The sequence below is a fragment of the Sander lucioperca genome, chromosome 19, assembly GCF_008315115.2.
Source record: "Sander lucioperca isolate FBNREF2018 chromosome 19, SLUC_FBN_1.2, whole genome shotgun sequence".
Classification (NCBI taxonomy): domain Eukaryota; kingdom Metazoa; phylum Chordata; class Actinopteri; order Perciformes; family Percidae; genus Sander; species Sander lucioperca.
Window position 1 is genome coordinate 13,190,843 of NC_050191.1, and position 24,076 is coordinate 13,214,918.

At 43.3% G+C, this 24,076-nt stretch overlaps 1 protein-coding gene across 2 annotated transcripts in view; it reads left to right on the forward strand.

Moving 5' to 3' along the window:
• Positions 1-24,076, forward strand: part of LOC116066100 (pleckstrin homology domain-containing family G member 1) — a 47,580-nt gene that overhangs the window by 10,534 nt on the left and 12,970 nt on the right. For both annotated transcript variants that reach the window (XM_031321923.2, XM_031321921.2), the window contains exons 2-4: positions 14,071-14,642; positions 19,853-19,953; positions 21,107-21,176. In XM_031321923.2, coding sequence (XP_031177783.1) covers positions 14,220-14,642; positions 19,853-19,953; positions 21,107-21,176 — 594 coding nt within the window. In that variant the 5' untranslated portion in view covers positions 14,071-14,219. The remainder of the gene's footprint in view (positions 1-14,070; positions 14,643-19,852; positions 19,954-21,106; positions 21,177-24,076) is intronic.

A 24,076-nucleotide genomic window follows, 5' to 3' on the forward strand; every position in this document is an offset into this window, starting at 1 on the left:
AACTAAACAGACAGTAGGGACTTAGGTGCTTCATTGTGCTGTTGTGTCACCGCTCAGACTGCAGGGAACAAAAATTCTAAGTAGTTTGCATTTGAAGATATTTTAAAAGTTGAAGATGGTAAGAGAATTTGGTAGATTGGTTTGAAATAGACAAAAAACCTAAGAATGAATTTACTACAAAAGGCAGAATTTAAAATGAGACAGAGCGAGTGGGATATAGAAAAGAGAAAAAACAAGGGAGTGGGTGGTGTTTGACCTCTGACCTTTCTTCTCATCTTCCTACTTTCATTCCTTTGGGTCCTCTCCTCTTCATTTCTCACTCTCTCACAGTCATATATGTCCTCTTCCCACCATGTTTTCCGATTACATTGTCTTTTTAAATTGTGTTAAGATGTTGCCAAAGTAAAGACAAAAGCTAATGGGCTATAACTCCATGAGATGCTTTCACTTTCAACTTGTACTTGCATGAAAATGATCTATCCTTATGCTTGTTGTGCCATAAGACTGCATAAGCATTGAACTCAGCTGCCATCTGGTAGGCCTGTTGCAGCATAAACAAAAACACACACGGACAAACAAGGTTGATTAAAGGACCCATGAGCTGTACAAAGTGTGTGGTCAACTTACTCCTCTCTGGGACAAAAGCTTCAGTCTTTGTCCTCAAATTCTGGTCATTTCCAGATAAATTAAACTGGGCACCTGTGGATGTTGTTAGGGTTGGGTATCGTTTGGGTTTTTTCCGATACCGGTGCTAAAACGCTACTTTTAAAACGGTGCCGGTGCCTGAACCGATACTTTTGAAAAGATTTTAAAAAAATGTGTATATATTTAAAAAAGAAAAAAGGAGCACAAAACGACAGTCGGCGACATTTAAGAACAGCTTGTTTATTGCTAAGGCCATATGGTCAAAATTAAATGATTTATTAAAAATGTAATAACAATAACTTATAACAATAACTTATTTCACCAGTAAATTGCTGTTAATGACAAAAACAACCACTAGATGATAAAAGGGTATTTTACAATAACTTTGAATGCACCACGAGGCTGGTGAGGCGAGTTTCAAGTGAACGCACCATTTGTGTTGTTTTTCCGAAAACGGCAGCTGCAGACTACATCTATGTGTTGGAATCCTCTACAGTGAAATACAGTCACACCGCGTTAGCTGTCAGCATTTTAACCGTTCTCTTAATACCTCCATGGTTTACTCAAGGGGGCTCCGTAGCAGACGTTTTTTGTAAAAATAGATTGTGTCATAACCACGGGACTTACTGTCGCATAGTAGAGGAATTACCGTATAGTACAGGAGAAGCTCGCAGGCAGTTTCGACTTACATTAGCTGTTTAAGTTTAATTACTAATGTTAACTAGCATTTTAGTTAGCAATAACTAGCCTGTGTCCATGTTATCTCCTTACATATACCTACTCTCTCCATCTCTGCAAGATTGGGAATGATTGAGATTTCTCTTGGCACAGCTACCAGAAGGCTTACAACTTTCAGACAGGTTGCTCACGTCACATTTACGTCGTCTCTCTCAGTTGGAAGCTGCACAGTAACGCTCGGCGCTCACCGGAAAAGTGCTTCTAATAGCCTTCACTGGTCTCCGTCCAGACCAACGGGATCTGTTGGTCCATTCTATATACAGTCTATGGGTTTACTCCAGCTGCTAGCTAACAGTAGGCTAACATTACCTGCTGCCAAGTGTATTATGCTAACTAATGTCACATGCAGCGATGTTTCAGTTGCCTCTAACGTCAGTTTCGGAGCATCAGAGGGCAGCGCTGGCATTTCAGTGGCACCAAAATCCGCGTTACTATTCGGTCCGGTAGATACCGGTTGTTAAGGCACTGGTGCCATATTAGCACTGGATGTCGGTACCCAACCCTAGTCCCAGGTGGTGTTTGGCTTAGCTTAGCATGAAGACTAAAGCAGAGGGCGAAAGCTAGCCTGGTTCTGTTCAAAAGTATGCCTACTAACACCTCTAAAGCTCACTAATGAACATGTTGCATCTCGTTTTTTTAACCGGTACACAAATGGAAGTGTAGTAACGACAAGCTGTGGTTGTACAGGGAACTATTTCCAAGGTATTAACTGAACTTTAGAGGTGATGGTAGGCGTACTTTTGGGCTTTAGTCAGAGCCAGGCTAGCTGTTTCCTGCATCTAGACTAAGCTAAGCGTATCCCCCGGCCACTGACCTAATCACAGATGTTTGAATAAGCATATTTCCCAAAATGCTGATTAGACTTTAAAGTATAATATACACTCTCCTTTTAGTGCTGTATTGGTCCCCACTAATTCCTTAGGAAAATATTTGGCTTTTTAGCTGCTAAATGCTCTACTTTCTTTACTAGCTAGTTGCTAATTTTGTAATATTGTTTGTAGTAGTAGTATGCAGACCAACCAAAACAATTAGCCAAATGAGCTAAAATAGGCTTAAAAGACTGGATAGCAACTGCAAAGTTTCCACAATTCCTTGTGGTTTGTCACTACGAGTGGCACCCAGTGGCACAACTACCCAGTGTCAGAGGGGTATGCAGCAACAATTTTGGCGCCCCTGGTTGATGTGATTTGAGTGGTGAGTGGCTTTCCATCTCTGTCTGCACTATTTCTTCCCCCAAAAAGGACACAGTGAATAGGTTGGTCAACAGAACTTCAAACCATACTGGACATTTAGTTGTGTGTGGTCTAACAGAACTCCTACCTGATGTCATCATTGTCTCATATCTACCTGATGCTATCGCCGACCTCATGTCTGTCTCATTCACTCCTTGCCTATGTTCTTCTCCACTAAGACATAATGTCAAACAAACATTATGTAATAGATTTTTCATTAGTTTTTCCATATCAATAATATTAAGAAATAAATCTGTTGGTATCAAGTTGCTCCCCTTACACTTCCACCTAATGTTAGACCTACCTGCTGCCTTCCCATGTCTTTCCTGATCCACCATCCTCACACCTGAATGAAATTAACTCTCTGTTAAATATAGCAGCCTAAATTCCATCCATCCATCCATCTTCTTCCGCTTATCCGGTAACGGGTCGCGGGGGTAGCAGCTCCAGCAGGGGACCCCAAACTTCCCTTTCCCGAGCCACATTAACCAGCTCCGACTGGGGGATCCCGAGGCGTTCCCAGGCCAGGTTGGAGATATAATCCCTCCACCTAGTCCTGGGTCTTCCCCGAGGCCTCCTCCCAGCTGGACGTGCCTGAAACACCTCCCTAGGGAGGCGCCCAGGGGGCATCCTTACCAGATGCCCGAACCACCTCAACTGGCTCCTTTCGACGCGAAGGAGCAGCGGCTCTACTCCGAGCTCCTCACGGATGACTGAGCTTCTCACCCTATCTCTAAGGGAGACGCCAGCCACCCTCCTGAGGAACCCCATTTCGGCCGCTTGTACCCTGGATCTCGTTCTTTCGGTCATGACCCAGCCTTCATGACCATAGGTGAGGGTAGGAACGAAAACTGACCAGTAGATTGAGAGCTTTGCCTTCTGGCTCAGCTCTCTTTTCGTCACAACGGTGCGATACATTGAGTGTAATACCGCACCCGCTGCGCCGATTCTCCGACCAATCTCCCGCTCCATTGTCCCCTCACTCGCGAACAATACCCCAAGGTACTTGAACTCCTTCACTTGGGGTAAAGACTCATTCCCTACCTGGAGAAGGCACTCCATCGGTTTCCTGCTGAGAACCATGGCCTCAGATTTAGAGGTGCTGATCCTCATCCCAGCCGCTTCACACTCGGCTGCGAACCGATCCAGTGAGTGCTGAAGGTCACAGGCCGACGATGCCATCAGGACCACATCATCCGCAAAAAGCAGCGATGAGATCCCCAGCTCACCAAACTGCAACCCCTCTCCACCCCGACTACGCCTCGATATCCTGTCCATAAATACTACAAACAGGATTGGTGACAAAGCGCAGCCCTGGTGGAGGCCAACTCTCAACTGAAACGAGTCCGACTTACTGCCGAGAACCCGGACACAGCTCTCGCTTTGGTCGTACAGAGATTGGATGGCCCTGAGAAGGGACCCCCTCACCCCATACTCCCGCAGCACCTCCCACAGTATCTCCCGGGGGAACCGGTCATACGCCTTCTCCAGATCCACAAAGCACATGTAGACCGGTTGGGTCCCTCCAGGATCCTTGCGAGAGTAAAGATCTGGTCCGTTGTTCCACGACCAGGACGGAATCCGCATTGTTCCTCTTCAACCTGAGGTTCGACTATCGACCGAACCCTCCTTTCCAGCACCTTGGAGTAGACTTTACCGGGGAGGCTGAGAAGTGTGATACCCCTGTAATTGGCACACACCCTCTGGTCCCCCTTTTTGAAAAGCGGAACCACCACCCCGGTCTGCCACTCCTTAGGCACCGTCCCCGACTTCCACGCAATGTTGAAGAGGCGTGTCAACCAAGACAACCCCTCCACACCCAGAGCTTTAAGCATTTCTGGACGGATCTCATCAATCCCTGGGGCTTTGCCACTGTGGAGTTGTTTAACTACCTCAGCAACTTCCACCAGGGAAATTGACGACAATCCTCCATCATCCTCCAGCTCTGCCTCTACCATAGAGGGCGTATTAGTCGGATTTAGGAGTTCCTCAAAGTGCTCCTTCCACCGCCCTATTACCTCCTCAGTTGAGGTCAACAGCGTCCCATCCTTACTGTACACAGCTTGGATGGTTCCCCGCTTCCCCCTCCTGAGGTGGCGAACGGTTTTCCAGAAGCACCTTGGTGCCGACCGAAAGTCCTTCTCCATGTCTTCTCCGAACTTCTCCCACACCCGCTGCTTTGCCTCTTTCACGGCAGAGGCTGCAGCCCTTCGGGCCCTTCGGTACCTTGCAACTGCCTCCGGAGTCCTCTGGGATAACATATCCCGGAAAGACTCCTTCTTCAGTCGGACGGCTTCCCTGACCACCGGTGTCCACCACGGTGTTCGTGGGTTACCGCCCCTTGAGGCACCTAAGACCCTAAGACCACAGCTCCCCGCCGCAGCTTCAGCAATGGAAACTTTGAACATTGTCCACTCGGGTTCAATGCCCCCAGCCTCCACAGGGATGCACGAAAAGCTCCGCCGGAGGTATGAGTTGAAAGTCTGTCGGACAGGGGCCTCCTCCAGACGTTCCCAATTTACCCGCACTACCCGTTTGGGCTTACCAGGTCTGTCCAGAGTCTTCCCCCACCCTCTGACCCAACTCACCACCAGATGGTGATCAGTTGACAGCTCTGCCCCTCTCTTCACCCGAGTGTCCAAAACATACGGCCTCAGATCAGATGAAACGATTATAAAATCGATCATTGACCTTTGGCCTAGGGTGCTCTGGTACCAAGTACACTTATGAGCATCCCTATGTTCGAACATGGTGTTCGTTATAGACAATCCATGACTAGCACAGAAGTCCAACAACAAACAACCACTCTGGTTTAGATCAGGGAGGCCGTTCCTCCCAATCACGCCTCTCCATGTGTCTCCATCATTTCCCACGTGCGCGTTGAAGTCCCCCAGCAGAACTATGGAGTCCCCTACTGGAGCCCCATACAGGACTCCATTCAAGGTCTCCAAGAAGGCCGAATACTCCGAGCTCTTGTTTGGTGCATACGCACAAACATCAGTCAGAGTTTTCCCCCCCACAACCCGCAGGCGTAGGGAGGCGACCCTCTCGTCCACCGGGGTAAACTCCAACGTAGCGGCGCTCAGCCGGGGGCTTGTGAGTATCCCCACACCCGCCCGGCGCCTCACACCCTGGGCAACTCCGGAGAAGAAAAGAGTCCAACCCCTATCCAGGAGTATGGTTCCAGAACCGAGACTGTGCGTAGAGGTAAGCCCCACCAGATCCAACTGGTAGCGCTCCACCTCCCGCACAAGTTCCGGCTCCTTCCCCCACAGAGAGGTGACGTTCCACGTCCCCAGAGCCAGCGTCTGCCGCCCGGGTCTGGTCCGTCGAGGCCCCTGACCTTCACTGCCACCCATGTGGCAGCACACCCGACCCCAGCGGTTCCTCCCACAGGTGGTGGGCCCATGGGTTGGAGAGATGGGCCTGGCTCCAGACGGGGACCCCGGGCTTCCTCCGGGCAGGGTCACTCCATCTCTACCTCGTTTTTTCATAGGGTATTTGAACCATTCTTTGTCTGGCCCCTCCCCTGAGACCACTTTGCCTTGGGAGACCCTACCAGGAGCACAAAGCTCCAGACAACACAGCCCTTAGGTTCATAGGGACACACAAACCTCTCCACCACGATAAGGTGATGGTTCCAGGAGAGGATAGCAGCCTAAATTCAATTCTTAAATCAGCCTTGTGATGGCATCAGATAAGACAACTATTATGCAGTAAGGTTGTGCTGCTGTTGAAATTACATTCACATTTTGTATTTTAAATATTTATATATTTTTTTCATATTTATTTGTTTTTCTTCTTGTCATTTATTGTGCATGATACCTTATATTTACCAGTTGTTATTTTACCTTAATAAAATTGAGATATGTCATGCATGGGATTGGTACCATAGGGTTTAACCAAAATCTAAATGTAGCTATCAGCAACATTGGTTTGCATTAAGCTAGCCGTAAACCCCACTTTAGCTGCTAGTGTTAGCAAACACTAGCTAGTCTGAGAACAGTCTGTTAACATGAAAATTTGCAAGCCTCCACATTTGGCAAATCTATGCATGATTCAATGATAAACCAGAGTTATGGCATTAGTTATGTTTTCCAGATTCTTGTCATTTATTGTACATGCTACCTTATATTTATCAGTTTTTAGATCAGCAACCTTGGTTTTGCATATTGTAAGCTAGCCGTAAACACTTTAGCTGCTAGTGTTAGCAAACACTAGCTAATCAACAGTCTGTTAACATGAATATTTGCAAGCCTCCAAGTTTGGTAGCAAATCTATGCATGATTCCATGGTAAACCCCCATTTGGCTGCTACATTCCCAGTGTTAGCAAACGCTAGCTAGTCTGTTAACATGAATATTTGCAAGCCTCCAAGCACAGACGTCACACTTTAAATCCTACCTGTTGCCTCTCACCATCCACTTATTTAACTGCTGGACATGTTATCTCCTTTTCCCTCTTTCTTTTTCTATGTTTAGCCCCAACAGCTGTTTTGCTTTGCTCTTTTTCCATAGACGGCAACTTACTACTCGTACGCTCGTACCTGCTCACTCAGCGCTCATGGCGCCTACCTGCTCCCCGCTCCCTCCCCCCCCCTCCCTCTTCTATGTCAACGTTCTATGATGGAATCTTATGAGACAGGGCGCCTACTCTAGCCTGTTAGTCCTCTAAAATGTTATATAATAACATTGAGAAAATGTAGAAATTATTTAGAAACGCACAACAGCAGTTACATATTGAAAATACCAAAAAAAGATTATTATTTTTTTAGAGGCTTTTTTAGGCTTTGGCGCCCCCCATGGTGCTGCGCCCCTATGCGCCACATATAGCGCATACCCACTTTTTGTGCCACTGGTGGCACCTTTCACATTACAGATAGTCATTTGATCCATTGTTAAGTATTGATTAGAAGATTGATTGGTGCAGCAACTGCTAAGTCTAAGTCCAAAAATCCTACAGAGCCCTCAAGTCCCTCTTCACTGCAACATTATGTACATGTTTTTATTTTTACAGGAATATCAAATTAAGTTAATTCCTGGTTACCTAGTTGCTAAAAAGGAAACAAAACAAAAAATGTTTTGAAATCCCAGCTGAAAAACAAGAATGAGAGAAGAGTCTTATGTTCTGAATCACATCTTTCTCTTATTTTAATTTTGCTCCACTGCCGTGCCAAGAAAAGCAGGAAGGAATTAGAGCGTCCAAAAACTGAAGTGGCATGAAACTGTATTTTTCTCAGACAAGTTTGGAACTGATTCACCGTGCGTGTGTCCATCCAAATGTTTGCACTATAAAGCCTGACCCAATTTTTAACAATTACAGATCAGAAAGGAGAAGGAATCTGGTGGGTGAAAACAACACACACACACACACACACACACACACACACACACACACACACACACACACACACACACACACACACACCCTTGGCTTTTGGATAAGCAACATACTGCTTTCAAGTTACCGTACACAATGCACAAAGGGTTATATTATATTACATACCATGACACTAATAGGTAACTGACCATTTTCTTTGCCCTTTGACAAATCTATAATATATCTTTCCTTATCACAGTAAGTGATATATGTAAATCTATATTGTGTGTGTATGTTCCACACAAAGTGTATTAGGTTTATCACTCCAAAGATAACACTAACTGAGCTAATAACTTAATGGTCCTCACACCAGCTATTGCGGCTAGATATGGGCAGGCAGAGTGTGCACACATGCAACCTGTCCTGCACACGCACACGCACACGCACACGCACACGCACACACACACACACACACACACACACACACACACACACACACAAACATACAAGGAGAGCTAATACAGAGAAACCATGTTTCCGTTTGCCGTGAAACCCAAACACCACAGAGAGAGATTGCTCGATCTTGTGTTTGTCCAGCCCCTCCTTCCTACCTTCCAGCTTCATGTTTGCGGCACACCCTGGCCGTTTCCTGGGTGAACTGGCTCTTGTACACACACAGACAACCAGCACCCCCACCCCTCTCCTACGCACATACACACACACACACACACACACACACACACACACACACACACACACACACACACAAACAAACGCGCACACACACACACACACAAGATGGCTGAGCTTTAGTTACCTCCTGTCCAGATTATGTTCAACCTTATCCTTGTAAATTATCTCTAATTATGCTCCTAAACATGCAGGTTGGGACTGTTTCCTGCCAGACTAGAGAGAGTGTAAATCAGAGTGTCTCAACAACCTGGCTTCTATCTCTGGCTTTCATTTAACTTGAAAAAGACAAAGAGCTGGGGCACTTTTTCATTTTAGCCAAAGTTTAATAAATTGAACATCTGGAAGGCAAACCAGACTGAAGACTGAGCAGACAATGTACACAGAGGGTACAAAACACTCTTTAGGTTACAAGTAAACAGTAACATAAAAAAGGTTGAGATTGACTATTGACTAACTATCCTTATTAATGGTAATGAAGATGCAAATATAGCTAACAATGATTTAACAAACACTTATATGTCAAACTGGATCGACTTGACCATCAGAACACTGTTCATGTTCATTCGTACCTGCGCATGTATATGACAATGTGCTTAAACGGATAACTTCCCTCCATTTGTGCAGTCAGTCCGACATGCAAGTCCAGCCAGGTTTAATGACTCCTGCTACACTTCGGTTACACTCTTTATGGTCACCTGAAGTGCTCTTTATTCTAGAGTGGTCAGCAAACAGCTGTCAGCCCTCTTTACGGCCCTGATGATCTTCACAAGTAGCTCAAACAGCACTAACAGCTCTGTGAGTGTTTTGTAATAGGCATGTGAAAATGTGGATGTTTAAGCCATAAACAAGTTCAAAATATTTCAAAGTATTATGTCGTAAGCAGATGGATACAGAACAGATACAAAAAAGCCTGTTTATTTTAAGTTGCTTGGTATCCCTAATCATTGGGTTTAAAAACCAAGTGACAATGTGTAGTATGCAACCTTCAGTACACGCGACTTCCAGGGAGTATCCCTTAGCAATAAAACACAGCACTAAAAAAAAAAAAAAAAAAATCAAAGGGGATTTCGTACTGAAAAGACTAACTTTAGAAAATACCTACTTGGTTTGGCTACCTCTAAAGGCTCACATTAGATTTGGCTGAAGTTTGAAAGGCATTTATGCAAAGTGTAAAGACTGTGTCGTGCGAGAGAGGGAACAGGTGGTGAGTTTTGAAAGGAGGAATGATTACAGTGACAATGAAGGGACAGATACGCTGTGGATCAGGCCACGCAGACCGCAGACTTGCATGCAGTTCTACTAATGCTAGGTTGGGTGTCTGCGTTTGGGTGTCAGCATGCAAAGTCCATTCAGTCATGAATTTTGGGCTGCATTGGGACAAAATTTATGTCACACAAATTAAATTAACACTTTCTGGTGTGAGCAGACATTAAGAAAGAGGAGGTTAAAAGAGACATCGACATCATCATTTACAACCTGATATCAGCAAGAAGAGACCAGGACAACAGGCCTGCATGTCAGCCAGCTGAAAGAATGTGCCCCTTCTCACCCTCTTTATTTTTCATTAATGTCAGTTACATCGCTGATGACAGCCTGTCTGTCTTGATTCCTGACATTCTTTTCTTCCTTCTTCCTATTATACATTCAAACTCAGAATATGTTTTTGCAGGTCATAAAGTAACATCAAGTTCACTGTGTCATATGAGCTCCACAGGACATTCCTATGGGCTCAGACCAAGCCTCTCCAAGCATATACTTTACTATGTAAAAATACACATTGACCAGCCTGTGTATATGGCTACAGACCACCAGGGCTCATATTTGCATTTGGAGCATATGTGTTCATAACACTCCCTATTCATACTAAAATTACTGAGTCTCATCTAAAGGGACCATGTAAGAGGATGTCACTAAGGCCGTTGTGTCTCATTACTTTTGGAGTTACAGGGAGAGTTCCAGACCTTTAAATTGCCTTAAGTGTTCATGTGTGGACATATTTTAATTAAATTCTAAATGTAGATTCAGGAAAGCCAGCTCCTCAGACTTGTTCTGAAATAGAAAGTTGAATCAAAATAGAAGATCCACTGAAGAATAAACACATTTAAGACAAAAGGAAAGCAAAGCCAGGAAATGTCAAACTGAAACAGGCAGAATAAGAAATGTTGCCAAGAAATGGTTTAGTGTTAAAATATCTTTATCCCAAGTGTGTGTAAAGCAGGTAGAATGTACTTTTGTGACAGATTTGCACTCTCTAAAGCACAATTAGGTAGTAAAAGGTGCAAAGCTGGTCTCACAGGGACAAGAGGACATTTAATACAACATCTAGGGTTGGGTACCGACATCCGGTGCTAATACGGCACCGGTGCCTTAACAACCGGTATCTACCGGACCGAATAATAACGCAGATTTCGGTGCCTCATTTCGGTGACACTGAAATGCCAGCGCTGCCCTCTGATGCTCCAAAACGGACGTTAGAGGCAACCGAAACATTGCTGCATGTGACGCTAGTTAGCATAATACACTTGGCAGCAGGTAACGTTAGCCTACCGTTTAAACCATGGAGGTATTAAGAGAACGGTTAAAATGCTGACAGCTAACGCGGTGTGACTGTATTTCACTGTAGAGGATTCCAACACATAGACGTAGTCTGCATCTGCCGTTGTTGGAAAAACAACACAGATGGTGCATTCACTTGAAACTTGCCTCGCCAGCCTCGTGGTGCATTCAAAGTTATTGTAAAATACCCTTTTATCATCTAGTGGTTGTTTTTGTCGTTTACCAGCAATTTACTGGTGAAATAAGTTATTGTTATTACATTTTTAATAAATCATTTAATTTTGAACATATGGCCTTAGCAATAAACAAGCCGTTCTTAAATGTCACCGACTGTCATTTTGTGCTCCTTTTTTCTTTTTTAAATATATACATTTTTTTTTTTTTAAATCTTGTCAAAAGTATCGGTTCAGGCACCGTTTTAAAAGTATCGTTTTAGCACCGGTATCGGAAAAAACCCAAACGATACCCAACCCTACCTGGGACTAGCTCTGACGTGACAGTGTTATCAACTTCTCTTCTTAAGTTTTTTTTCCCAAAATGTTAAACAGATTAAAAGTTAGATAAATATCTAGAGCAGGAACATGCAGGTTCTATTTCTTAACTTGGTATCAGTACAGTCGTGGTTGCCAGAATCAAACCTGTGATCTCTCCATCACAGACCAGTCTAACAAGCATGCCTGCTGCTAAAGTGCTTTCAAAAGAGGTGTCACCATAGCAAAAAGACCTCCAAGGTACCTATTTGAAAGGTGAGAGCGCAGGATTCTTTGAGCTTGTTCTCAGTTTCACATTCCATGTTTTTGAATGCCAGTCTGTGATCTACGATGCTTTGAAGTGAGACGTGTTTAGGCTGAGCCTGTGCTGCTGGCAGAAAGAGAGCGACACTGTCCTATTGGGCATTGGATCTCAATGTTGCCACAACACCGGTGCTGCCGGGTCACTGGTGTATCGAGCTTTGGTGATAAAGACTGGTGTCAAACTCCCACTGAGCTGGTATGAGGCCGTCTCATGCCGTCCTTCCCTTGCTTGTCCGCTCTCTTTATTTGCCCCTTGTTCTTACCGTCAAAGCTGGCCTTTCTATGAAGCAAGTCCTTGGAAAACGTTGAGGGGAAACTTGGAAGGCTTCTATTTGATATGCTGCATATGTGGTTTCACTTCAGCTGGCCTGGCTGTGGGGCCTTGGGAGCCGGTAATCATGTCTTAACAGATCTCTACCACACAAGGTTGTGGGGCAGTTTGGCATCAGCCTGACGCCAAATAGACCCCTGTAGATGTACACACTACACAAACACACAAGCTTGTCTCTCTTCAATAGAAATAGGGCTTTCAGTCATTGCCTCAGAGTGGAGGGTTCTCAGCATTACACTCCTAATCATGTCATTAAACTCACACTAAAATCGTTTTTTCTGTCTTGCTGCAAAAACACTCACACAGGCACATTTACCAAATACGTTAGAAATCAAACGTTTCTGTTTCTTGTGTTTGCGTGTTTATGAAATGTTTCTTTGGGTGGAACTCAGGACAAAACTGGGAGGGCTAGTGGTCTGCATATGGCGGGTGGTCAGTCAGACTGTGGCCAGCTGGTATGTCAGGAATTGGGATGCTAAACAGAAAGAGACTGTAAGAATATGAAAGTGGTATTGTAACTGTTAGAAAAGTTACTTACAGTGAGTCTTTTTAGCACTTAGTTGGAGAGAGGGTAATACAAGTCGGTGGCTGTCGAATATGTGAATTTAATTAGATTAGATTTTTTTTTTGGGGCGTTTCCCTTTATTTGAAAGTGGATAGATATGAAAGGGGGCGAGAGATGGGGGATGACACGCAGCAAAGGGCAGCAGGTTGGATTCGAATCCTGCGCCGCTGCAGGGCTCAGCCAACATGGGGCGAACACTCTTACTGGGTGAGCTAGACCCAATTACCCAATTTAATTTGAATTTTAAGGGCTCTGCGTGTGACTTTCCAGCATCAGTGAATCATTGGAACATTCATTTTGGGAGTGATATCATTACTGTAAACAAATTACATTTTGCACTTTTCCAGAAATACTTTAACTTATTACACTTAACATGTATGACCGATGTTGTGCGCTGTGCTTTATAACAGAAAGGAAAATAAAAATAGGAACGAGGGTGGTGGTGGTTCTTCTAGTTTTTACAAATCTAAAACTTTGAGTTTAGTTTTTAGCTTAGGTTTTTCCAAAGGTAGATATGAAAGGCCCAACGCCATTGTGACAAACGGCAACATCATGTATTGTATATGCAACAATTTCTTTGGAAACACTAGGACAATTCTGTTGGCATGTATTAGCTATTAGATACCAATTGTCTAGACCGTGGTCTTATTTGTTTGCAGTAATTATACACAGCCATCATGGTTAATGTGACAACCATATAAAAATACAATAGGCAGAGCCATTGTTTAGGGAACATTCAGACCAACAACAGCACAACAACTAAAAGGACTGCATTGGTGTGGGCGTGTTGCTACAGGTTAGCACAGACAGAAGAGGAAATGCAAACCAGGAAGTCCAATTTGAAGCTAAATTAAAAACCAAGACAGAATCCAGCCGTTAATGCATGTAGAGCCCAAAATGAGCACTTTTGAATGGTCAATGGCAACAAGCAATCATTTTCTCCCTCATCTCAGTGCTTGCACAGTAACCAGTAAATTAGATCAAGGCATTCAGCTATTTGCACATCATTTTGGCTTATGCACTTGACAGTGCTCTGCAGTACAACTTGAGCCATGAAGAACCTTGCCTCGCTGCAGCTCTCACAAGCCAGTGGTTTCATTTAAATAAATGAAAGTGTGTGCCATTGTTGGTCTGAAAGAGAAATTAGAATACAATTGAATAACGAGAATCTCTTCCCTTCTGTCATTTCCCTCTCTAGACGATTATAACTACCTGCCTGATGCGTTACCTCCTCTTCCTGAAGTCCCGGACTCCGGCGCAGCCCTGAGCTCCGTTGACGTACCGGCCCGCTGCCTCCGCAACCCGGCTTTCCGCCACACCTCCTCGCGCTACTGCTCTGCCCTCAGCATGGACTCCTCTCCCGACAGTGCCGAAAGGCCGATCAGCTACAGCTCCACGTCTTCCTCCGCTTCCTCCCGTGACAGTCATTGCTCGCTGGGCAGCCGCTCCACCCTCGTCCCTGCCCCTCACTGTAACCCGGTGACCTCAGACCGGGACTCCGGGGCGATTCGGTTGGAACTGGTTCCGGCCCGGCAGCTGGGATGCCGGGAGGAAGATGACAAAAATGATGGCGGGGTGGACACAGGGAGGGGACAAGGGAGACAGGGCAGTGGACAGACTGTGACAGAACATTCAGAGCCTGAGTTGGGCCCAAATGAAGGAGAGCGGACAGGTCCGGTGCAGGGACCCAGGTCGTATGTGGACCGGGTGGTGCAGGAGATACTAGACACAGAGAGAACCTACGTCCAGGACCTGCACAGCATTGTAGAGGTAAGGAACACTCAACCACAATAATATGTTAAATAAAAACAAGCTGTGTAAGAAATCCAAAGCAGAAGGATCCTACATTTGGCAGGACATCAAATGTAGAGTGAGGCCTTGAACACATTTGTGTTCATTGTGACGTGTATGTGAATTTAAAATGATTTAAAATTTAATGAGAAATAATCCAGATTCCTTCTTTGTTTTTCTTGTTTTATCGGCATGATTTAAATGATGAGACCTAAAGAGACAACATTTTTCAACATAATTCAAAGAGGAAAAAGCAAACATGAGAGTAAAGTCAGAAAAAAAGTGTTGATTTTGTGTCGCACAAATATATATATATATATATATATATATATATATATATATATATATATATATATATATATATATATATATATCTCTTTTTGTGTTCATTTATGCTTTTCTGTTAATCATCTCTCGACCCCTGATGAGGCTTATCTGGTGACCCCCAGTTTGGGAACCACTGTTCTAATTCAATAAATAGAGGCAGAAACTGAAATGGGGGGGGCATACAGTTTTAAGTCTTTTGAAGGTCCTATCTTTGAACTAAAATGATTTCCTGATGACCCAGTTCAGACCCAAGCAGCAGAGGAACGCCAGGAGCAATACAGGGCTTTAAATCAACAGATAACACACATCCTTTATGTCTTTGTGGTTTTCCTCACACATAACACACAGCTTCTGTCCTGCTGGGAACTCCCAATACAATAAGGTCACCTGCACTTGCAGGTGGGGTTTGGCCGAGTTACACGACACCGGTGCCTTTGTGCTGCAGGCACAGGCACACATTCAAAACTATAGACGTTTTTAAACACACACACACACACACACGCACAAAATACTGTATGCACACACTCAGATAAATACACTCTTTTGTAAAGTTGGCTTTGAACTGCAAGGATACACATTGCCTCTTGTCAGTGCTTTAGTAGCTTTGTTAAGGAATGGGTGTAGTGGTTTGTATCAAAGGTTGCTCTCCTTTCTCTTCCCCTCTTTGTTTCTCTGTTCAGCTCTTTTTGGTTCTCTGTGAACGTTAAAATTCATATCCTCTGTGCTCAAATGTGGTGCGCACATGTGATGTGTGTTTTTCATTTGCATTCTGCAGTTTGATTTTTGATTGTGGTGTAAATTGATGAAAACGTGTGTATGGCAATTGTTGCATGTGTTGGAGTTTTTCCCACCTTTTCTCATGTTCTCCCTTTTAACAGTGCTTCCTCCCCCACTCTAGGCTGCCGGTCAAGGGCCATTATGTGTATTTGTGTGTGCATGTGTCTGTTTGGGGTTTTGGAAAGGTGTCTGGCTGTTGTCAAAAGAGAGCAGGAAACTCATATTCCCAAGAGATGGGATAAGAAGTAGGTGTGAGGTTTAGTTTTTGTGATTTTGGCCTGTCACCCCTGATCAATGTCCTCCCCTCTCCTGCTCCTCCTTTCCTCCCCTCTTCAGGACTCAGAGGTGAGGGAAAGGGGGAGAGAGAAGAGGAAGATAGGGAGAGGGATTTAGCTCTGAGATAACAATACCCAAAGTAGGTTAGGACAACACTGAACAGAGCTTAGGAGCTGAACTTAATAACCCTCTACTGCCTCTACTCTGCAGACCACATATTGCCATTAGAGAAGCAGACCACCCAGCCCTGGAAGACCACACTTACATGGCAAAACAGCTAATTCTTCACCAGTACTTTGGAAAAAGTATGTGCATTTAGCCTTTCTTCACCCCTTTAATGACAGTTCCAGTGAGTGCACAGGGGATGGATTGCACTGATTGTATCTTGTTTGAATAGAGCTTTTAACATGACAGTTTACCTATACTGAGGAAAAGACTCAAGCTGCTGGACAGCATTGACCCATCTATTATCAGCACCGTCCTTCATCCTTTATGAGCTGGTCCTGCAACTCCCGTTTCAATAATCCCTTTGCCCATGCTGCTTCCTGCAATGGAAGAGGGTGTGACAGCCTTAACACAAATATTTACCCAGACTCCCCTGGGCTCACCTGTGATTCATCTGTCAGCGGCGGTGTTATGGTCCACACACACTCATACTCTGCCTGCCTGTGTGTGAACTGTATGTGGGGATTTAGACTACTCACAGTACATGTTTAAGTATCGCATGGTTTGTCGGTTGGTGCAAGAATTAATGTGTTTTTACTGGGGCCCTGAAAGCTCAGCGTACTGCAACTTGTGTTGCCAAAACAGAAAACACAACTAAATACAGAAAACACATCGAAAGACAGAAGACACAACCAAAAACAAAAATGATTGCAAAAACAGGAAACCCAACCAAATACAGAAATGCTGCAAGTCGCAGAGAACACAATGGACATTAGTTAGAAAACAACAGAAGTTTCCAGGGGAACTAAAAATATTACGCCTGCCATGTTGAGTGTCCCATGGAAACATCTGTTGTTTTGTAACTGTCTGTCGTGTTCAGTGCAATTTGCAGCGTTTGTGTGTTTTGGTGAAGATTTTTTCTATATTTTTTTTGTCTACCTATTTGCATGTCTTTCCTTGAGTTGCACTGTGCTGAGCTCTCTGTTTGGGTGTTTGTTAGTTCTGCTTGATCACTCCTCCTCGGCTCCAACAGTGTGTGTAATGAGGCCAAATCTGTCATCCACAAACAACCTCAAAGACAAAGCTCTGATCTTTCTTCCCTCCTCCTCCTCTTCATCTCTTTTTCCCTTATCCTGCTCTGAGACCTGGAATGCATTTACCATTTGAAGTTGACCAGGAATTTGGAAATAAACTGGGAACATCACTTGCAGAAACATTGAAAGTAATCAGATATGGATGTTTGCAGTCGTCTTTCTCTGGAGGAATGACTTCCTTCTGGGGTGCGGAGTGAGGGATATGTTTGGTTTGTAGGAAAAGAGTGTGTACTTGAGAAGGTTAATTGTTAACATGAAAAAATATCAAGTTTGTACATGTTATGTTTGATGCTTAATAGGTAGTGAACCTGAAGGTGTGTGTGTGTGTGTGTGTGTGTGTGTGTGTGTGTGTGTGTGTGTGTGTGTGTGTGTTGCCCATTGTTGAGCTCAGTCAGGCTTTGGCTGAGTGTGATGAGTGAAAGGGGTCAGGCCAGGTCAGATCCGTGACCCCGTGGCTAATAAAGCATCACATTACACATCAACTCCGATAGTCGACAAAATCTAAACATGACCCTTTGCAGTGACCCCCAACACAACCACCAACATGCCAGTTAGTCTTATTCTGTAACTCAAATCCAAAATCTTGGCCTAAAGCGCTTGTATAACCTTTAAACCCCAAACATCCAAGATGGCTGTCATTCACTCCACAGTTGGAGTTAGCTCTCCAGACTTTAGCTGAGATAATTTTGTCTTTGCATCCCTCCGTTTGCCTAACCAAACACAATTTAATGGCTCAGGCTCAGCTATTATAATGATAATGATAATGATAATGATGGCTAAATACATAAAACATTACCAGGAACTGAAACCACCAGGGCAGACTGGAAATTAGGCAAACAGTCTAAAGGGAGTAAGCAGGGAGAGTTGCTCTCTCCTCTTTGGTCTCTTAAAACACAAGTGTTGTGTGTGTGTGCTGAAATGATCAGTGTGGGTGTGCGTTCAGGGCAGCCTGGTACTTTTCTCAGTGTTGTAATGTCTGTCCTGCCCAGTTGCAGACTGTGGTCTGGTTTGAAAACTGTTACTGTGCTGCTGCCACCATGATGCTTCCTCCTCCTTAACCCAATATCCACACCTGCTCCTGGTGTCAAGTTTAAATACAGCCGCATTGATGCTTGAGATCATTTTGTGGATGTGTGTGCACTGGTGTTTCAAGTGTTCTTTCCTATGTAACTGTGTTGTCTGATGTATTGACTGGAGACTGTGACGACATAGTATGGAGTGCAAAGGACGTATGTGACACAATAATGACAAAATACTTGCACCTGGAAGGAATGAAGTGCAACAAAAATGACTTCCAGCCTGCAGCAGGAGATGTGAATTTCTTACAAAGACTATCAGTGCATAAGAAGAAACTTGCAAATGAGAAACATGGAGTTATAATCAGTGCCTACTGGCCACTGGTCCATCTGTCTCTCTCTCCCCACCTCTCACTTTCTTTCTGAGACATGAGGCTGGTGTTTAATCAGCACTGCTCACTGACAGCAGTGATGGAGTCAATGATAAGAGCCAGACAGTAAATTCCTCTTGAAAAGACTTTTAACGGTTTTCCAACATGTTAAACCTGCTGTCTCTTAGCTTTCACCTGACCCAGGAATTCATTTACACTAAACCAGATAACCTTTGTTGTTTCCTTATCAAGCTGTTTACACTAAACAACAACACAGTCATTATCAAAAGAGAGTCGGCATAAATTGTATTGTGTTTTATGCGTTGTGTGAGTTGCATATTTTATGTCTTTCATTTATTCATTGTACAGCATTTTGATACACTGGTTGTTTTAAAGTGCCCTACAAATAAGGTTTTAATTGATTAATGTATTCATTTATAAAGGCTCTGACAAATGAAGTGAAAGTAAAAAATCTTCTATGCAACCACAGCATAATGCTTCCTTCAGCTGTGTATCTGGAAGCTATCGTATCGTACAGCTAGAGGATTAAGCTTCAAGACTAATTTATTAATTTAATTTCCACATTTTGTAGCTGGGACTGAGACACATTAGCCTGACATCGTCAGACCAAATCACAAATGCAAATTATCTGCCAGAACAAATAAAACATGAGCTTGCAGATTTGTCTAGTTCCCAGGCAAGAGTCACATAGAAGAATGATATTAACAATTCAGCCTCTCTTTAGACCAGCATTAGAAAATAATTCCCTTGCTAGACAGAAATCGTCAAATACTACTAATGCTTTATAAAAGGAAAATGTAATTTCCCCTTGCAGGATCACTAAAGTATGTCTTAATCATATTGCTATTAAATGGTACTTAAGCAGCTAAAACAATGTAGGTATTTGTACATTAACATACAGACAACTCACAGAGCATAATTATGGAAGAGTCTTTGTCACACCATGCCAAAGTGGTGCAGAGTCAAGTAGCACAAGAGATTCATGGGCTTTGAAAGCTACTGAGGTGAAGTCTGTAGGAGTCACAGTGTGAGTGGTCTGTCAAAATCGTGTGTGTGTGTGTGTGTGTACCAAGGGTGGTGCCAATCAAAATGTCAGCCATAAAGCTCTAACACGAATACGTTCTGTCTGTTTCTCTCTGCAGGACTACTTGGAGTGTATCAGCAATCAGTCTCGGCTGGCCTTGAGCTCTGAGGATAAAGGCTCTCTGTTTGGCAACATCCAGGACATCTACCACTTTAACAGGTACAACACACTCACAGAGCTGGAGACTTGAGACTTGGGCTTGTGTCAGACAGACTTAATGCAGCGTTCATTTCATACCAGATGGATCAAAGAGATGGTAAAGATTCACATTTTTACGACTTGCGAGCGTTCACATCACAGGACGATTACAGCGCTGGTCGAGTGAGGGTTCAAAGTTCTGTGCTTTGACAATTACATCTTGGAAGTTGATGTGAACGTTATTTACAAGTTTGAATATCGCACTTACGATAACTCTGATACAACATGCATTCGACATTTGACTCAAAGACTTGAATGTATTCTCAGCTAGTCAGTCAGTAAATGTTCAAAACTCAGACATGTTTAGTAAAAAACCTTGATCTTGACTCTGCTAATAAAGACTGGAGTCTCAAAGCAGCTCTGGTTGCACATAAATATACAGACAGACTTTAGTCTCTCTCAGGCTCAACAAACAATGTCCTGCAAATAGTGAAACTGGGCTGAGCCATCTGTTAATTTCTGGAAAGGGCGTTGTTGTTGTTTGTGTGTGTGTGTGTGTGTGTGTGTGTGTGTGTGTGTGTGTGTGTGTGTGTGTGTGTGTGTGTGTGCGCGCGCGTCTGTGAGTCTGTGAGTGTGTGTGTGTGTTTTAAATAAGTCCCTGTCTGCATATTTGTCTCCTCTGGCACCGTTCTTAACAGTGTGTTTCTGTGTGTGTTGTGTATTCAGACGAGATGGCTAGTTTAGCATCAGCCATGGTGGTCTGGAGACACAAAAATGCACACTCTTTCTCCGCACCTATTCATTTCTCAGCTGTCACGCGCAGACAAGCTGGCTAGTAAACGGAAGCGTAAAAGCAGTTTGAAGCGGTCACAATGACCTCATGCTTCAGCCATGAAACAATAACTCCATCAGTGTGTGCACTTACACACACATAACACAGCTACAAACGGGAGCTGCCTGTTTTGAATTCATGGAAGTTTTGTCATTTGTTCGGAGCCAGGTGCCCTAAGACCTAATTTCTGTACCCAGGGTGATTTTTGCTCCTGAAACACTGTTTGGAACAATGAATCATGGGAGAGTAGTTTATATTCTTGTGTAATAAAAACGTTAGGAAATTATGGGTGCACATTTTCACATCAAATACTGATTTCTTTGAGCTCTGTGCTTGTTTCAGGGATCTTCTACATCATCTTGAGAAGTGCAACGCTGACCCTGTGGCCATCGCAGAGTGCTTTGTATCCAAGGTAAAGATAGTCACCTCCTCTGCCCCATTTTGTTCTACACCTTATACACGCTCCCCTATTGCTCGTTAAAATGTGTCCAAACAGCTGGTTCAGACACATGCACACAAGCATGCACGTACACACGCACGCACGCACACACTCACACACACAGGATAGAAAATGAAAAACAGGCAATGCGCTTTACAAGAAATAAGTTGACAAAATTCAGGTGAGGACGCTGCATGAAGTCATTTAGGTTTATTGAGGCCAGTAGCATTATTTTGGTTGTTGGAATGTGAGTTGTAAGTGCAACAGGAGGGCATGGAGGAAGGACAACTCCCGAGGAATTTTAAAGACCATCCAAATACATAATCACCTTTTTTACTGGAGGGTGATAATAGCAGTGCTTCAAAAAGAAAAAGTAGACTCAGCAACTCTTGTCAAAGTATCACTGGTCCCTCTGTCTGTGTGTGTCAGCTTTTATTTTACTCCTGCTCCTCGACCCATCCATGCCCTAAAAAAGAAAAGATTGCATGATTATGTCCCATGATAATGTGCTGCATTCCAACACTTCCTCTTAAATGCTTTACATTCCCTCCCTACCCGACTGCAATTACACCCAATACCACAGAGCAACTGTCTGACCATATATATATGTGTATATATATATATATATATATATATATATATATATAAAAATCCCAGTCAGTGTCAGAGACTCCCTACAGTAAATACAGCAGCTGTTGTTTAGACAAACCAGTTTTATAGCGGCCCACAGCACCACTCTTCATAATTAACTGAGATCCATAAACAAAACAGCGTGATGACATCTTGTTACCGACTGATTAATGTTACAGCATGATGAATTTATTTCAGATAATCCCCTAATCTGAAATACGGACAACCTACAGTTGATTTCTATTCTGTAGCTAGTACAGCATTTATTATAAAAACAGTTTAACATCCTTAAAGCCAGGGGTTAAATTGGGTCAAAACAAGCTGAAAGCAGGGCTCCACCTCTTAAAGTCCAAATCACATCCTGCCTGGAGCCTCCTGTCTCTGCTAACCTCTGTCTCATGAGTATGGTACTCATACTGCAGATGTCCATTAAAACTCTTAAAGTATAATTTTCTACCGTAAGAGCTTCTGATTTGCTGCTCCAGGTCCTATCCAATACATACACACACCTCTGTTGTGTTTCTACCTGTTAGTGTTATGCATAAATACAGTTTAGCTACAGTACACAGGTTTAATACATGCTGGCCAGGATTAAACCCAAAAATAGTGAATTTGATTTTGTCAAATTTAACTGAAAACAGACATGTATTATAGCCCATACATATTTGACCAAACCACTATTACACAACCTGAAGTTTACCTTACAAAAATATATTTCCACTGAGATTAAAAATTAATTCTTGACCTTTGAAATAGTTTGCAAAATAATCTCACCACAAGGTCTAGTAGCTTTGGAGCTTTCGGGAGCCTCTGCAGATGACGTTTTGCCAGTTTCTTGTGGGATTTTAGATGTCTGAGCACTTTAAAGGCTTCTCGTCCATGTTGGCTTAAAAGCTGGGATTTAAAGTGCATTTTTGACCTTGGACATAGCACAAGAAGTTCTTTAAACGGTAAGAAAAAAGGGATATCTAGACAACTACAATCGTACTACAACTTCATCTGCTGAGGAAGATCGTCTGATACGAACTAAAGCTCAAGAGCAGCTGCTAATGTCTCCATGCTTTAATTTCCAAAATAATTTATTAGATTTCCTTATATATTCATATCCAATTCATATAAGAAATAGTTGAGATGAACAAACAGTAGTTGTTGATGGTGAGAGCTGTCTTTAGGCTTCTAGAGATTTGTCAGTGAGTAGGTTTAATAGAGTTACATAAAAAGTATGAGTGCTCGGTCTACTTCCAGACCAACGCCTGGAAATATTTAGTCACCACTGACCATTACGCCCCCTTTACATTGAGACATGTGTGTGTGTATGGCTTCATCATTTCACAGGCTGACTTCTGGTAAAAGGGTTGTAACCAGAATAGTTATTACTACAAAATAGAGTTATTTTGAATTGCTGAGTGTTAGTCATAGTTGCTAAGAACCAGAAAACCCCCAAAAACATTTCTTTCACTATCAGCTGTGAAATGCACACGCACACACACACACACACACACACACACACACACACACACACACACACACACACACACACACACACACACACACACACACACACACACACACAGCTAATGCTTTTCTAAGTCTTAGCAGCCAAGAATCACAACCCAGCACTGTTTGAAGAAGAGACAGATCTAGATGTAAATCTCCGCCTCTCTCTCAGATAATTGGCTATCTATCCTCATGTTCCTCTCCGTTGGACTAAATCCTAACTGTGCTATGTGATGAGTAAGCCTTTAACACATTTTATGGGTTGCTACATGCTGACTGAAGCACAAAGAGCACATAAACAAGATCCTAAGCTTCTTTTTTCTTCGTCCCTAGTAATGTGTTGTGTTTAGTGCTGAGCTGATGACTCACTGTGACCTGTCCAGTCTCAACAAATCAATAAAAAAACTGCAGATTCATGACTTGCTCATTAAAAATGATCAGTGGGTGCTGATACAAATCGACCTTTTTTATAGGTCCGTAGAGTAATGATTAGCAGCCACCGCTGAAGAAAGTACAAATCTTTCTATATAATTTGTATCGTGATACTCTAAAAAGGGATCATTTTCATCATGTATAGATGCCAAAACTCTCACATGCAGCATTTGGATATGATGATTATATGATTGAGCATAGCTTGTATATATTTCTTAAATGGAAGTATATTATAAATCTGAGCTATTTCAGGGTCTGCTGGTTTCCTGGTTGGCTTCAAAGAGTGTGTGCAGACATGTCAACTTTAATAACAA